Source organism: Meles meles, chromosome 6 (assembly GCF_922984935.1).
Source record: "Meles meles chromosome 6, mMelMel3.1 paternal haplotype, whole genome shotgun sequence".
Taxonomy (NCBI): Eukaryota; Metazoa; Chordata; class Mammalia; order Carnivora; family Mustelidae; genus Meles; species Meles meles.
The window spans coordinates 103,722,544-103,739,361 of NC_060071.1; the positions used below are offsets into that span (position 1 = coordinate 103,722,544).

The 16,818-nt window shown below is 40.5% G+C and overlaps 1 protein-coding gene across 1 annotated transcript; it reads right to left on the bottom strand.

The window, feature by feature from the left end:
• Positions 1–10,976: 10,976 nt before the first annotated feature.
• Positions 10,977–11,317, bottom strand: LOC123944432 (60S ribosomal protein L37a-like). The gene has a single exon (XM_046009542.1). The coding sequence runs from the start codon at positions 11,310–11,312 to the stop codon at positions 11,034–11,036; it is 279 nt and encodes a 92-aa protein (XP_045865498.1). The 5' UTR covers positions 11,313–11,317; the 3' UTR covers positions 10,977–11,033.
• Between the last annotated feature and the right edge of the window lie 5,501 nt (positions 11,318–16,818).

Sequence of the window (16,818 nt, forward strand, 5' to 3'; positions counted from 1 at the left end):
TCATCTTAGGGGAACATCTCTTCAGTGATTGCGTAAGCCACTCCTAGATAAGGTCTGAGTCTAGCCTGAAGTAGAGTCATGCTACTATTAACGTGATATATATATATATATATTTATTTATTTATAATATTTATTTATTTATAATATTTATTTATATATTTCTATTACATATATATATATGTAATATATAATAGAAAGTGTCTTTATCAAGAGCCTTTGGGCAATAAGTGAAAAAAAGAGGCTTCCATGAATAACTAGCAAAAATAAAAATGATGCTTCCCTCTCCCTCTTCCTCCTCTAACTTCTCTTCCTGTTCTGTTGCCTCCTTCCTGCCTTGGGCCATGAACTCGCTTCCCACTTTTCTAACTGGGGCGAAGTATCTGGTATTTTCCAGGGATGTTGACTCAGTTTAATGTCATTTTGCTGTTACCCAAACTTTCTGGTTGATCTTAGCCCGTAAATAACTAGACCTCCTGGCTTGAGCTCCTGAACGTCCTCCATCCCTTTCATTCTTCCACTAACGACCTGCCGCAAGCTGGCCACTGCGGCACAAGGTGAGTGGGACAGACACAGCCCCCGACTTGAGACCCAGGCCCTCTGATTCTTGATCCCCCAGGCTCCTGGAGTCATGGGATGTGCCCCAGATGCCTGACCCCACTGAACTCTGGTCTTCTTGCCTGCCTTGATTCAGCCAGTTTGTCCTGTCTTTGGCCTATTTGACTGAGCTCCAGATTATCTGTCCTAGGACACCTGGTGCTTCCTTCCCTCCCCATCAGGTTATTCCTCTCCTCCCCTCCCTCTGCTTCCTGCCTGCTCTCACTGGCTCACCCTCTCTGCAGGCTCCCTGGATGTTGGAGCTCCAGCCCATCCTGCCCTCCATGGCCCAGCTGGGCCTCTGCCGATCCCACTCATCTTGTTGTATGAGGACTTGTGGCTGGGTTTTGTTCCCGGCAGGGAGGGGGGCTGTCTGCTCAACGGGAAGTCCATCATGCTTTCTGTTCCACTCTGAAAAGTAGCATTGTGGGGTGCCTGGGTGGCTCAGTTGGATGAGTGTGGGACTCTTGATTTCGGCTCGGGTCATGATCTCAGGGTCATGAGATCAAAGCCTGTATTGGGCTTTGCGCTCAGTGGGGCATCTGCCTGAGATTCTCTCCCCCTGTCCCACCCCTTCTCTCAAATTAACACATCTTTAAAAGAAAAAAAAAAAAAAAAGAAAAATAGCACAATGATCAACTGACTGACTTTATCAAAGGATATCAGTTTCCAGAGGGCCCATGAATTCATATACAGATGCACACAAGGCTTTGCTAATTCCAATCTATGAGAAGAAAATATCTGACCTAAGGCATCATATATGTCTCAATTACAAAATATTTGTTTTTTAAAAACCTTTATATTTAAGCATAGTTCAAACTTAACGAATGAGACAGTACAAAATACTGGAATGTAGTAGAAAGAGACAACGATCTGGACAAGGGGTCTGGAAAGCAAGCTCTGTATGTTCCTCTCTGCCTCTGATGAGGAGTGATCTGGGGCAAGTCACTTCACCCCTCTGGACTACTGTTCTCCAGCTACCTCTCCCTACAATGAAAAGATCCATTCAGACCCTGTATGATGTTCCTCCACTTTAAAATAGCAGTTGCGGGGGCGCCTGGGTGGCTCTGAGTTAAGCGTCTGCCTTCAGCTTGGGTCATGATCATAGGGTCTTGGGATGGAGCCCCACATCAGGCTCCCTGCTCAGCAGGAAGCCTATTTCTCCCTCTCCCTCTCCCCCTGCTTGTGTTCCGTCTCTTGCTGTGTCTCTCTCTGTCAGGTGAATGAATAAAAATCTTAAAAATGAAATAAAATAGCAGTTGCCTGCAAAAACCGCAAAAATGAGCCACCTCAGCTCCTGTGCAGACTTCACGTATTTAAGAGTTTTTACTATAAGAATGATTGAAAACCTTCAGAGACAATTAAAAAAAAAAAAGACTGTAAATCACCCAAGTGTATGATGAATAGATAAAAAATAAAGCCTGGCATAAAGGGGGTTTTGGGGGTGCCTGGATGGCCCAGTTGGTTAAGTGTCCATTTAACTCTTGATTTTGCCTCAGGTCATAATCTCAGGGTTGTGAGATCGAGCCCCACATTGGGCTCCTCACTTAGTATGGAGTCTACTAGAGAGTCTCTCTTTCCCTCTCCTTCTGCCCTTCCCCTGCTCACATACTTTTTCTCTCTCTAAAGAAATACATAAAATCTTAAGAAAAGAAAAAAAGAAAGGTGGGTGCATGGTCAACAAAGCATTTTTATAAAAAGCAAATTTGAGAAGCTACAAGTCCCTGTGATTCCAGGTCTTTTGCTTTGTACTACATCTATGAGAGCAGTTTGGGACCCTTATTTTCCATTTGAAGCTAATGATGTAGCACGGTGTCAAAGAAATGTTCCTTGCTTCCTACTCTGCAGATATGCTTTCTAAACATCCATCATTCTTTTTTTTTATTAAAGATTTTATTTATTTATTCATGTGATGGGGGGAGAGAGAGAGATCACAAGTAGGCATAGAGGCAGGCAGAGAGAGAGGGGGAAGCAGGCTCTCTGCTGAGCAGAGAACTCGATGCGGGGCTCGATCCCAGGACCCTGAGACCATGACCTGAGCCGAAGGCAGAGGCTTTAACCCACTGAGCCATCCAGGTGCCCCAAAACATCCATCATTCTTAAATAGCACCAGTGAATTTTGCTTTATAAGACACCCTGGTCCTACAGTGGGTCCCAGGTGTGGGGAGTTGGAAAAATCGTACTATAGCCCCTCCGATGAAGGGCTTAATCTGTGAATAAAAAAATAACCTTCATGGGAGCTTTTAATAGGGTAAAATGGCTGATTTATAAAAGGCATGAGTGCCTTGACATAGAACAAATGTTTATTAATATGGAACAAATGGATGAAATCCGGAATGTTCAGTGAATCATGGGCTCCGGTATAGAAGAGGACCTTGAGAACTCAGTCTGTGCTTGCTCTGAGATATGCTTGACTTCTGACATGATTGTTTGTTTAGTAACCTTTCTAAGATGCCTTGGAATGTGGGCCAGATAAAGTGAGTAAAAAGCAGACTTGCATTCCATACGACTAACTTGAGTCCTTTGTTTTGAAATTCAGCTGTTCGCTCTTTGACCTATTTTGTTTCCTATGTCCTAATTTTTAATAATTTTTGAAGAGGGAAGAGAGTTGTATTGTTATGATAGGAGCAATCGATACCAATAATTAATTACCCCTGTTTCTTGCAAAGCCCCTCTGCAGTTTCCCCTCACCCGCTCTAATCTCTTATCTGTCCAGGGAAATGTTTGCCAAATGACTGATTAGACTTTCACAGTAAATTGCATTTTTTGGAGATGATCCTGATAGCATTTTCACAGCTTCCATAGAAGGTTCTGAGATTATGTATCTTATCTTCAAGCTGTTTGGTGTCTTTAGTCTAAACTGCTTGCTATCTCTCGGGCTTTTTGGTATGTTTTAAAAGAGTAAATCCTTTGAAGTTTGGGAGACAGTTTTTCCTGGTCTTTCTAAACCCAGTCAATACCACAGTACTATCTTTCCAGACCATTAGTGATGCAATTCCAGAACCAATTGGATGATTGATGATTTATAATTAGGAAAACTAGAAGATAAACAAGGTGGAGAAAAAAAGAACTGAAAGGGAACCTGGACTGTGTTCTAGTCTGAATCCTGACTTTCTTGGTTGAACCACTATTGGGGTGAGCAAAGGGTAGATTGTGTACTGTCCAGTTTTTCCTTGAGCAACCATCCCCCGGTTGCCTTCTGATTCCCACGCTTTAATGTACTCTTGGTCTTTTTCGTGAGAAGTCTGCAGCTGTTTTAAGCTGCAGAGAGGGCTGGAGATGGAAACGAGGGGAGTGTCTTACAGAGACATTCTGGTTCACGGGTTTTGAAATCATGGCTGTGACTTTGTGGCTTGGGATGCCAGAGAGAATGAGACAGTTTGAGTTAGCAGGGATGGCAGGGATCTTCTATTAACACCCCAGCCCAGTCCTTCCCCATCATCTCTGTCAGGTCACGGAGTGCCGGGGGTATACAAGGCAGCACAGGGAAACATTCACTGAATGGTGCTTATAACTGGTTGAAGGGTTTTCCCCTTATGTTGACCCTTATGTCCATTTACCTACAACTGAAATCCTCTGGTTTTTCCTTTGGTCTCTAAAGCAACAAAGAGCAAACATTATTTTCTCCAAAAATCCTGCATCATCCTTAGCATTCTGTTATTTTATTTTTTGGTGCGTCCTATAATCTCTCAAAGGTGACTGTCAGTTATTCTGCAATTCCTTTGGGCCCTGGAATCTAATTCATACAGGTTTGGATTGTTGAGGCCACTAGCTCCTTGCCTATCTGGAAGCAAAATTCCCTCTTTGCATTGTTCTGCTCTCTTTAGGTTGAAGACTGGGCTCCCTTGTCGAATAGAAAAGTCAAACGGGCACTTCTCCTTTCTCTCTTCCCTCCATGAACACTGCACCAACCAAGCAAAGTCCCTTGCTTTTCTCCTTATTTCAGACATACCTTAAAAACACAATTGCTGACTTGAATATTTTTTAATTAACATATAATGTATTATTTGTTTCAGGGGTACAGGTCTGTGATTCATCAGTCTTACCCAATTCACAGCACTCCCCGTAGCACATACCTTTGCCATTTTTATACGTCTCCGCTAGTGTTTCTCTACAGTACTTTAGTTTTCCTGACACAGTTCTAACAAGTTCTTGCTAAATGGCATAAAATGGTACTTACGAGGAGCTTAACTACTCTTTGTTTTTCTGTTAATTTAACTTCCTAATATTTTCACTTGATGTCATAGCACGAGAATCTCTCCAAGTCATCTAGTCCATTCGTAATACTGTTTTCCTCCACTCAATCTGCATTTATTGAGCAGATACTATGTGCCAGAAACCATCATAAGTGTTGAGGGTGTGTTGGAGAAGAAAAGAAAAACAGAGCTTAGTATTAGAGGTCACTAAATAATTACACAGGTATTTGATTAATCCTACTAGTGAGTGACACAAACGAAGCACAGGTAGACCGCGGTGGGACATCAATGGGGGACCTTGGCCTAGTCTGTCACTTGAGAGAAACTTCTCTGGGCAGCATGGAGCATAATTTGCTCCATGATTCCCCCTATTTGGGGATTTATGCTATTTCCAAGGTTGGCTATTTTTTAATAAACCTGCAATTAACACCTCTGTGCCTAAGTGCTATTATTTCCTTAGGGTAGACTCATAGACATGTAATTACTGGGTCAGGAATGTGAGTATTTTATGGCTCTTGATACATATTATTAAAAAGCTTTCTAGAAGCAGCAATGTAGAGCTTTGTAGCCGGTAAGGCATGTGGGCCCCCACATATCCAACTGCCTTCATGGAAATAATGAGTTAATTTTAAGAATTCAAAAAAAATTATAGTAAAAGCAGTTGGTGTGTTTCTCTTTTCTTCCCCCTTAGATTTATTTATTCATTTTAGAGAGAGCAAGTGAGCATGAGTGGGAGGGATAGAGGGAGAGGGAGAAAGAATCTCTAGAAGACTGTGGAATGAGTGCAGAAACCAGTGCAGGGCCCAATCTCATGACCCTGAGATCAAGACCTGAGCTGAAATCAAGAGTTGGACGCTTAACTGACTGAGCCGCCCAGGTGCCCTGCTTGGTATGTTTCTTTCACACGTTATAAACTGATGCTGTTCAAAGTAGAGTCCTCCGACTGGCATAGGTCCTAGAGATGTTGATTAGTATAGAAATTGAGAATGAAACATTTAAAAACCTTATGGCAATATAATAAAATTATTTTATGTTAAAATAATTGGGTGCGTATATTGTATGCTACATTTTCACTCTGTATTTTTCTAGTAGTTTATTATTATTATTATTATTTACAGTGGAAGTATTTGCTCATGATAAATGGGGAGGAAACAAGTCCTTCCCCACACAGTTTGTGTGAAAGCTCGTGGAACCCCCTTGATCAAATTTCCTTTTGATAGACCCAAAGTCCCCCAATGCTATATAGTGATTCCCCCCCTTCTCATGGGAAACCAACGGGATTAGCAAATTTTGACAACAAACACGTGTATTTAAGTTAAGCCACACAAGATCTATGAAAACCTTTCCCAGAAAGATAAAGCACACCTGTTTCAACAATTGGGACAGGTATTGTTCAAAGAATTTCTGTGAGAAATTTCTTGGTCCAGGAATTACTTACTGTTTTATTTTTACCCTCGGAACACAGCAAGGTACCTGACCACTGGACCGGCCTGTTTTGAGATAGTGGAATTATGATTAGATGCTGCCACTGTCTCTGTTTCTTCCAGGAGGAAGTAATGAACAGTGTCAAAAAGCTTCCCATCTCTGAAACCTTTTGCCAGTTATGTCCACAGAGTTTAGCGTAAAAGTTAATTTGTGTTCTTATCCCCAATAACAGAGATCAGAGCTGTTAAGATGTTTGATAGGATGAAGAAATCTCACCGGTCAAGGGTTGAAACCACTGTGGATATCTGCATGCCATATGGCTACGGTACTAAATGGAAAATAAAAGGAATCACAAAATGAGTTTTTTGCTGATTTGTCTTAAAACACAAAAACCAGAGTTGCTCAGAGAAGGGCCTCACCCATAATACTGGTGAGGTCCGAACATGTGAGAACCGTGTTTTCCTAAAAACTCTGCCTACCACCAGTTTCCTGGTCAATGTAAGAATCAAGCTTTTTTTCTTTCTTTCTTTTTTTCTTCTTGTTTTGCATTAAAGGAAAAGAAGGTGGTAATGAGTTGAAGTGTTGACTCTGAAGCTAGACTGCCTAGGTTTAAATCCTAGACTTTGCATTTTAGTAGCTGGTGACCTAGTTTGAGTTGCTTCCCTCTCAGTGCCCCAGCTTTTTCATCTACGTATTGGAGATAACAGTAAAGAGAAACCCCATGTAAGGCATCCACCACACATAGCTCCTGAACACAGCAGACGCTCAATAACTGTTAGCTGTTCCTATTCCTATGATAAAATTCAGGGGAAGAAATTCTGTTAAAAAAGGAAGGAAGGAAAAAAAAAGGAAGGAAGGGAGGGAGGGTCTCAAAGCAATGGAACCCTTGTCACAGACTTTTTCATGTGGAATGTTGGAGAAGAGCATAGGATGTGAGTCCAGGTGACTTGGACTCTGGGCCTGGCTGTGCCGTTCGTTCGCTGTGTGATCCAAAGAATCATGTGATATCGCTGAACCTCAGGGTCCTCGTGTCTTCTGTAGGTGAAATGATGTTAAGAATACCTGCCTCATGGGGTGGTTGTGAGTGCAAATGAGCTAATGCACAGGTAGGAGCATGGATTATCTCACTCAGCAGTTCTTCCCTTGGTATGGCTTTCCTTGGTCATGTGCCTGCTTGGACAGGCTCTTGGAGGAGGTGGAAGCTTCGTGAGTCTGGGGCTTTAAGGCAGGGGCTTTCCCCTTCTTCTGGGCTTCTGTGCAACAAGTGTTCATTGAGACTATATGGACCCTGCCTACCCGGTTCCTGGTATGAGAGAGCGAGGGTTAGTGCTAGATATCAGTGTGTGTGTGTGTGTTTTCTGAATTGCTTCATCGGAACAATGTGCCCACAGATGAGGAAAAGCTTGGTCTTAGGCCATTCTGCATTTGGTCTGTCAGTGTAACCTTCTTTGGAAATGGAACGGTGAGGACCAGTAAGTCAAGTCTCTTAAAAAAAGTGTAAAGGATGATTCATAGAAGAAGAAACAAACTAAAAACCCAGAGGCCAAGAGTTCCAGTCCCATCTGTGCCATGACTTGTTAGTGACATTGAGCAAATAGCTTCATCACTTGGTGGCTTCATTTCTTTGTCTATAAAATATTATAGTACTAACCTGCCTTGCTAGAGTGTTATAGAAATGAAATTAATATTTTCCACACACACACACACACACATATGTGTGTGTGTTTCAGCTATGCACTGCTTCCAGGACTCCCTGGTTTGGGGCAGGCTGGAAACATGAAAATGGCAACTTTTCCTATTGCATTTCAGCTATTTCTTTTCTTCATGAGTGTTCTCAATTCCATTCTGCTAGCTGTTTACTAAATAACACTACTCCCTTGACTGAAAGTATTTGTTTCTTCTGCCTCTAAAGGCCATGCTGTTTCCACATTAAAAATAAATGCCCAGAATGAATCCACAAGAAAGGTCCTGGGAGGCACTAGGGAAAAACTGAAACAAGACATGGTGTTGACAGTGCCAGCAACTCTGTATAATGGCCTTAAAACAGGGATTGGCGAGGAGTCTCAGTGAGCCCTGATGCTTGGAGACTGGCTTCAGGGCTTCCAATAGCCAACAACTGCATTGGGCACATTGTAGGCCTTCCTGGATGATACATGAATTGGTTGCCCACAATTGCCTTTTGTATTTCATTATTAAAATACAGTCTTCATTCCTTCCCAAGGTTTTAGCTGAGAACAATTATACCCCTATTAATCTCTGCTCTGACTAAAACCTCAGCTTTACTGGCTGTAAAAGAATATAGTCTCTGTGAACCCAGCACAAGGAGAACAGAAGGGACAATAGGCAACGAGAAGATAAATTTTGGGAAGACAGAAAACAGATGAAGTGATATCTAACTTTGAACAGAGAAAGTGGAATGTGTGCTGAAAGCCAAGTAATTTGTGCTGGAGAACCTCAGGAAGACTGGAGAATTTAAGAGTCCAGTTTTTTTGTCAGCAGGGTTGAAGGCAGAGCTGAAAATGGGTGAACTGGGTTAGCAAAAACTACTCTGTTCCTTCGCCTTGCAACTGGCCTTCCCCATCACAATCAAAGGCAGGAATCCTACCTCAAGTGGTGCGATCCGAGGGACTCAGGGTGTGGGGACTTCAGGTAGGACATAGGGTGGTAGTGAGGTAGGGGGTCTGTAAACAGGAAGGAAGAGCTGCATACTGAATGATAAAATCTCCTATCCAATGTGGCCCCCCAGTGCTGGCAGCCAGGCTTACACACCTAAAGCAGGAAGCTGGAGGATTCCTCTTTAGGGAAACAGATAAGCTCAAGCGACTTGGCCTGCAGAAACAAATTTAGGAATCCTCACAAACAAAAAAGCTGGATCTCTGCTAGATCACCCAAAGATGAAATCTACCTGTAATATCAAACTAATTCCCTGCCACATAGACAAAACTTCCAATCAACCAAGAACCACCAGAAATTTAAAGAATTACTCAGTATCAAAATCACACTGAGATACCACCTTACACCAGTTAGAATGGCCAAAATCAACAAGACAGTAAACAACAAGTGTTGGAGAGGATGTGGAGAAAGGGGAACCCTCTTACACTGTTGTGGGAATTCAAGTTGGTGCAGCCACTTTGGAAAACAGTGTGGAGAATCCTTAAGAAATTAAAAATAGAGCTTCCCTATGACCCTGCAATTGCACTACTGGGCATTTACCCCAAAGATACAGATGTGGTGAAAAGAAGGGCCATCTGTACCCCAGTGTTCATAGCAGCGATGGTCACAGTCACCAAACTGTGGAAAGAACAAAGATGTCCTTCAAAAGACAAATGGATAAAGAAGATATGGTCCATATATACTATGGAGAATTATGCCTCCATCAGAAAGGATGAGTACCCAACTTTTGTATCATCATGGACAGGACTGGAAGAGATTATGCTGAGTGAAATAAGTCAAGCAGAGAGAGTCAATTATACGGTTTCACTTATTTGGGGAGCATAAGGAATAACATGGAGGACATGGGGAGATGAAGAGGAGAAGGGAGTTGGGGGAAACTGGAGGGGGAGACAAACCATGAGAATAGATGTTTCTGGTTTTGTTTTCATTGTTTTAAAATATATTGAACTATAACTGATTAACTATAAACTACACATATTAAAATATAAAATTTGATTAGTTTTGACATTTGTATGCACACACAAAACTGTTGTGATGATCAAGAAAATATACGTTTCTATCATTCCCCAAAATTTCCTCACACCCCCTTTTAAAAATTTTTTTAAATTGCATAGTATTTGTCATCATACAGTACATCATTAGGTTTTGATGTACTGTTCCAAGATTCATTGTTTACGTATAACACCCAGTGCTCCATGCAATACATACCCTCCTTAATACCCATCACGGGACCAACCCATTCCCCACTCTAAAATCCTCAGTTTGTTTCTCAGAGTCCACAGTCTTTCATGGTTCATCTCCCCCTCCGATTTCACCCCCTTCAATTTTCCCTTCCTTCTCCTACCGTCCTCCATGCTATTCCTTATGTTCCACAAGTAAGTAAAACCATATGATAACTGACTTTTTCTGCTTGATTTATTTCACTCAGCATAATCTCCTCCAGTCCCAACCATGTTGATACAAAAGTTGGGTATTCATCTTTTCTGATGGCTGAGTAATATTCCATTGTATAGATGGACCACATCTTCTTTATTCATTCATCTGTTGAAGGGCATCTCGGCTCTTTCCACAGTTTGGCTATTGTGGACATTGCTGCTATGAACATTAGGGTGTATATGGCTCTTCTTTTCACTACATCTGTATCTTGGGGTAAATACCCGGGAGTGAAATTGCCAGGTCATAGGGTAGCTCTATTTTTAATTTTTTGAGGAATCTCCACACTATTTTCCAAAGTGGCTGCACCAACTTGCATTCCCACCAACAGTGTAAGAGGGTTCCCCTTTCTCCACATCCTCTCCAACATTTGTTGTTTCTTGCCTTGTTAATTTTTGCCATTCTAACTGGTGTAAGGTGGTATCTCAATACGGTTTTGTTTTGAATTTCCCTGACGGTAATGATGATGAACTTATCTGTCTGTCAACCATTTGAATGTCTTCTTTGGAGAAGTGTCTGTTCATATCTTCTGCCCCTTTTTTTTTCCAACAAAAATTAGAAGGATTTTTAACTTCCACGTTCTCTGAGAACGCAAAATTAATGCAACATAAATTGAAAGATCTAATTAATAAATTTAACAAGCCAAAATAATTTTGTTACATAAATTAACCCCTTTATTATAGGCTAGCAATGTTTCAAACGGTGGTGCTTCTACTGGTCTTTCAACTCCTTCAGTATTCTGATGGCAGACTTTACTGTGACGGCAGAAGTGGTGTTGTAGGTCCAGGCGCCACCAGCGACGGTTTTCATGCAGGAGCCACAATGCCAGATCCCCACAGCTCGTCTTTTCATCTTGGTTTTGTCACAGAAGTACCAAGTGTACTTGGCGTGCTGGCTTATCTCAATCTTCTTCACCATCTTCCTGAGGGAGGCACCATAACGGGTCCCGTATTTGCCCACGATTCCGACCTTCTTGGTGCGTTTAGCCATGTCGCCTCAAACTAGGTCTGAGCCCCGAGAGCGTCTGCCCTTTTTTTGACATGATTATCTGTCTTTTGGGTGTTGAGTTTGAGAAGTTCTTCATAGAGCTTGGATATCAGCCCTTTGTCTGTAGTTTCATTTGCAAATATCTCTCCCATTCCATCCTCCCACTCCTCTGTACTCCCATTATCTGTCTATATCCATCTTCAGGTAACCATGATTTTTTTTTAACTGAAACTACAAATTAACTTTAACTTTCTAGAATTCTAAGTAGATGGAGTCCTACAAGTACTCTTTTTTTGGGGGGGGGGTTGGGGTATCTGTCTTCTTTTGCTCAGCATGATGATTTTAGAATCATTGATGCTGCTGCACATATTGATAGTTTTTTTCCCTTTGATTGGGTAGTATTATATTATATGGATATCTGCAATCTGTTTATCCAGTCACAATATGGATGGATATCTGGACATTTCTAGTTTGGGGCAATTACAGAAAAGTTGCCATGAAAATACACATCTTTGTGTAGACATACTATCATTTCTCTTTTGTAAATATTTAAGAGTGGAATAGCTGGTTGTATGATAGGTACATATTTAACTTTCCAAGAAATGGTCAAACTGTTTTCTAAAGTGAATGTAAGATTTTACATTCCATTGGCTGTGTATGAGAGTTCCAGCTGTTCTGTATCTTCACCAGTGGTAGATATGGACAGCTTTTCAATTTTAGTCATTCTAATGGGTATGTAAAACTTTATTGTAGTTTTAATTTTCATTAGCCTGGTGAATAAGGAACTTGAGCATTTTTCCCTGTGCTTCCTGGCTATATGCATATCATATTTGTAAAGAGTTCAAGCCTTTTATCTGTTTTTAAAAGTACATTGTCTTATTATTGATTTTTGTAAGAATTCTTTATATATTTTGGATACAAGTATTTGATATGGGCCATGAATATTTTTCTTTCATTATGAATGGGTGTTGCACTTTTCAAATAGATTTTATGCATCTATTAAAATGATCATATGGTTTTTCTTCTTTATTCTGCTGATATGGTGGATTATACTTGATTTATTATTATTATTTTTTTTTTTTAGTGTTAAGCCAACCTGGCATTTTGGGATAGAATCCACTTGGTCATGATGTAGTATTCTTTTAAAGTATTTCTGAATTTAATTTACTAATATTTTGTTAAGAATTTTTTGTCTATACTCATGAAGACTAAAGTCTATACTCTTCATTTTTTTTTCTGTAATATTTTTGTCAGATTTTGGTATTAGGGTTATGCTGGCCTCATAAAATGAGTTGTATTCTCTTCCTCTGTATTCCTCTTCCTCTTCCTCTGTATTCTGAAAATATTTGTATAAGATTGGTATTATTTTCTCCATGAATGCTTTAAGTGCATTGAATTTACTACTAAATGCTTTGAATTTACTACTAAAATCATCTGCATCTGGTGTTTTATTTTTGAAAGGACTTTTATAACAAGTTCCATTTTTATACAGATAAAGGGCTATTCAAATATTCTGCTTCTTTTGTATCAATTTTGGTAAGTTGTATTTTTCAAGAATTTTCATTTAATCTAAATAGTTGAATTTATTAGCATAAATTTTAATATCATTCTTTTTATCCTTTAAATGTCTATAGGACCTGTGGTGATAGCTCTCTTTTTATTTCTCATCTTGGCAATTTCTATTCTTTTTTTCTTACTCTCAGTCAGTCTAGCTTGGGATTTTTCAAGTTTGTTGATCTTTTTGAAAACCAGCTTTTGGCTTTGATAATTTTCTATTTTATCTGCCTGTTTTCTAGTCCACTAATTTCTATTGTAATCTTTATCATTCTCTGACTTTTAAACATTTTTCCTTATGTAACATATGCATTTTAAAGCTATTTTAGCTTAATTCATTTTCATTTAGCTGAAAATATTTCCTTGTTGTCCTTATGATTTTTTTCTTTCACTCATGAATTATTTAGACCTCTAGAAAGGTGTTTAATTTCCAGGCATTTGGGGTATCCCTAGATACCATATTGTTATTGATTTCTTATTTAATTCCATTGTGACCAAAAAATACATGCTTTGTATTTCAGTCCTTTCACATTCATTGACCTATTTATTGCCCAGCATATGGTTGGTCTTTGGGCACTTGAAGAGAATATGTATTCTGCAGCTGTTAGATATTGTGTTCCTTAAATGTCAATTAGATGGTGATTAATACTGTTGTTCATATCTTCTGTGTCTATGGAGATGTCTTGCTTTGCTCTGAATTGCTTATTAATGGGTGTTAATGTCTCTTGGTATAATTTTGGAACTGTTACTCCTTAATTCTGTCAGGTTTTTTTTTTCATGTATCTTGTTATTAAATGCACACATGTTTGTGGTTATGTCTTCCTAATAAATTATTTCTTTTATCATTATAAAATACCTATTGCTCTTTTAAAAAGCTCTTGGAGGGGCACCTGGGTGGCTCAGTGGGTTAAGCCTCTGCCTTCAGCTCAGGTCATGATCTCGGGGTCCTGGGATTGAGCCCCACATCAGGCTCTCTGCTCAGCGGGGAGCCTGTTTCCCCCCTCTCTCTCTGCCTGCCTCTCTGCCTACTTGTGATCTTTCTCTCTGTTAAATGAAGAAATTTTTAAAAATCTTAAAAAAAAAAAAAAGCTCTTGGAAAATGAAGATATGATGATGGAATTTTTGAAATGTGTATGTTAAAAGAAGGTTCAGAAGGTAAAATTATAGAGACCCAGCACGTAGAACAACAAAAACCAAGAAAACAATAGTGATGGGAAATGGTAGGTAAATAATGACCCAACAGAAGCCCTCAAGGAGTTCCAGCATACAAATAATAAGAGTTAAAAACAAAATAAAACAAAACAGTATATGCAGAAATTACCCAAGAAATAATATAAGAATGTTTCCCATAAGTGAGGGACACAGTTTACCAGATTCAAAGGGGCTTCCTAAGATACATCATAGTGGAGGTTGAAAAGATACACCAAGGCACATATGTGAAACTTCAGAATATCTGGGTGTTTTAGAGACTCCTTTTGTTTCACTCAACTTCTTTTAGCAGGGATGATTTTAGCCATTAGAGAAATACCCTCTTTTCAGTTTCTGAGCCTTGTCCCCAGTTCACCTGAAATTAGACTCATAGCTGAAGTAGTCATGCCAAGAATTCAAAGCTGCCCTCTTCCCCTCACCCTGGTTTCTGGTTTGACTTGAGTCATGTAAATCTTTGAAATGTTCTTAGTCCTCAAGCACTGAGGCGCCAGGAATCTTTGTTTAACCACTTTAGCAAGTTAATCCCCAGTTTGTGCTGGAAGTCTGTTACCAGATTCAATCAAGAATAATGTACTGTATGCTTCTTGAAGAGAACATTTGCCCCTACATGTGACAAGACCTAATGGTTACCCCTAGACCACTTATTAGTTAATACCCTTAAGCATTTAGGAAAACAGTTTTTAAATTAGGTGTAATGAGTTAAATTATTTGGGAGGGCATCCTAATGAGGGTACCTAGGCCAGCAGTGAAGGTGCTGGGAAGATGTGAAGGTCTGGGATTGTGGCTCTGCCAGCCCTGCTGCTGCTTTTCCCCAGCCCTTGGATACTTGTTCACAGCCAAGGTCTTCTGGGGCCATCCCATGAGGGACAATCAGGACTTGGCCTTACCTCACACTTCCATGTGGCTGACTCTCAGCCTCTTCTTAGTTTTCCTTTGGTTCAAAGTCAGAGCCCTTTCAGGGCAGGACCATCTTTACCTAGCCAGTGGTGGGTTTCTGCTGCTATTTCCAACTCATCCTCCTGAGGCCACCACTACTGCTGCTCCTTGGTTGCACCAGCTGCCTCAGAACCCGACAGACTGTTTCTCCAGTGATCACAGCTTCTGATCAGCACCTAGAATGGTAAGTGAGCACAGCTCTTCCCACTTTCAGAGGTAGTCTTGTTCTTCCTGTTTTACACACCTTCAGCACAGGACATTTGAACAGGTTGGAACCAGTACTCATTTCATTTGAAGACTATCTTTAGTGTTCCCAAGCATCTTCCTTGCTGATTCTGACCAATGCCCAGGTTAGGGCCCAGACTTTTGGCCCTATCTCAGAGAGTTTTCTGCCTTTCTGGAGCAGTACTCCTCCCCACCCCCTTATCCCTTCCTCTTGCTCCCAATCACCCACATCTGAGACAGGAGCGTCTTTGTCTCCCACTCATTACTAAGGATTGATACTCCTAATCTTGGAAATAATTTTGATGCTTTCATTACTTTTTTATCCCAATACAACTTAAGATCTTGTGCAATACAATTTCTCTTATTTCTGAGCCATCCAGAGATCTCGGGGGAATGATGCAGATGAAGGCATCCTTTTGGAACTCTTCTTACTAATCAGAGTTGGCATTTACTCAGCACCTTCCACATGTGAGGTGCTATGTTAAACATGTCACTTACACGATTTATTTAATCTTTACCCAAACCCAATGAATTCATTTTACAGGTGGGAAAATCCTGGCTTAGAGACTCTAAGAAAAATTTGTAGAGAAAAATAGCCAAGCAGAGATGAGAGTCCAGGTTTCTCGGAACCCAGAACCCACATTCTTAATCACTGTACCATTTGGTCTCACACAGGAGAAACCTAGAATACTCGCCATTTCGATGCAGAGAGACACACAGTTGTCCACATTCAGGTCTGTGTGGACTGATTTACATTTTGCTTCAATTCAGGTAAAGGCTGGGGTGCTTATTCGTTATCATCCCTGTGCGGATAGAGAGGGGATTTCAGAAATTTCTCTGCCCTTAGAAATGTGAGAGACTAGACACATACACAAACAGTTAACTACATAATGAAATTTCATTACACTTAGATAACACAGAAGAAGACGGAGTAGTGACAAACTCGAGAGGAATCTACCATTGGTGATTTAGGCCTGGCCCAGAAGAGTTAGGCCTGAGCATGTTACACAGTACAGCTGATCTGCGGAAATCAGTGGCTTGGTGTAGCCGAAAAGGTTTTCGTGGAGATGGGTGGACTTGAACTTACCCTGAACCAAGGAGATTTTTGGTTAATGAAAAGGAAAAAAGGAAATTCTAAGTAGGGAAAATATGATCAAAGGCAGGGTGAAGGGAATGAGTGTGGGCATTTGGGAAGGCATCAAGATGGGCCAGATTGGAAAGTAGCCTGTGTTGGGGAATGGTGGAGGATAAATTTGGAAAGGATCTTCAGTGCCATATTCAAAAGTTTGGAATGAAATTTGAAAGAAGTGAGGGATTACAGAAGACATGTGGATATAAAAAGGGCCAAAAAAAAAAAAAATAATCACATGGAATGTTTTTTTCATAGCATGGATGGTTTCACCATATCAAAGAGGTTAGAGTCAAGATGTTAGCACTGAACTCCAGGAAAAAATGGGTTCTGTTATCCATTTAGGATTAGAGCCACATTCTTTCTGCCCAGATTTTTCCTAAAATGAGGGAAAATCTTATGTGAAAAGTGAGAGCTTGCTCACCGGCTCAGAGTAAAGGAGCTAGATGACTTTAG

Coding starts and splice junctions, on each gene's coding strand:
- LOC123944432 (XM_046009542.1), bottom strand. CDS start 11,312: ATGGCTAAACGCACCAAGAAGGTCGGAATCGTGGGCAAATACGGGACC.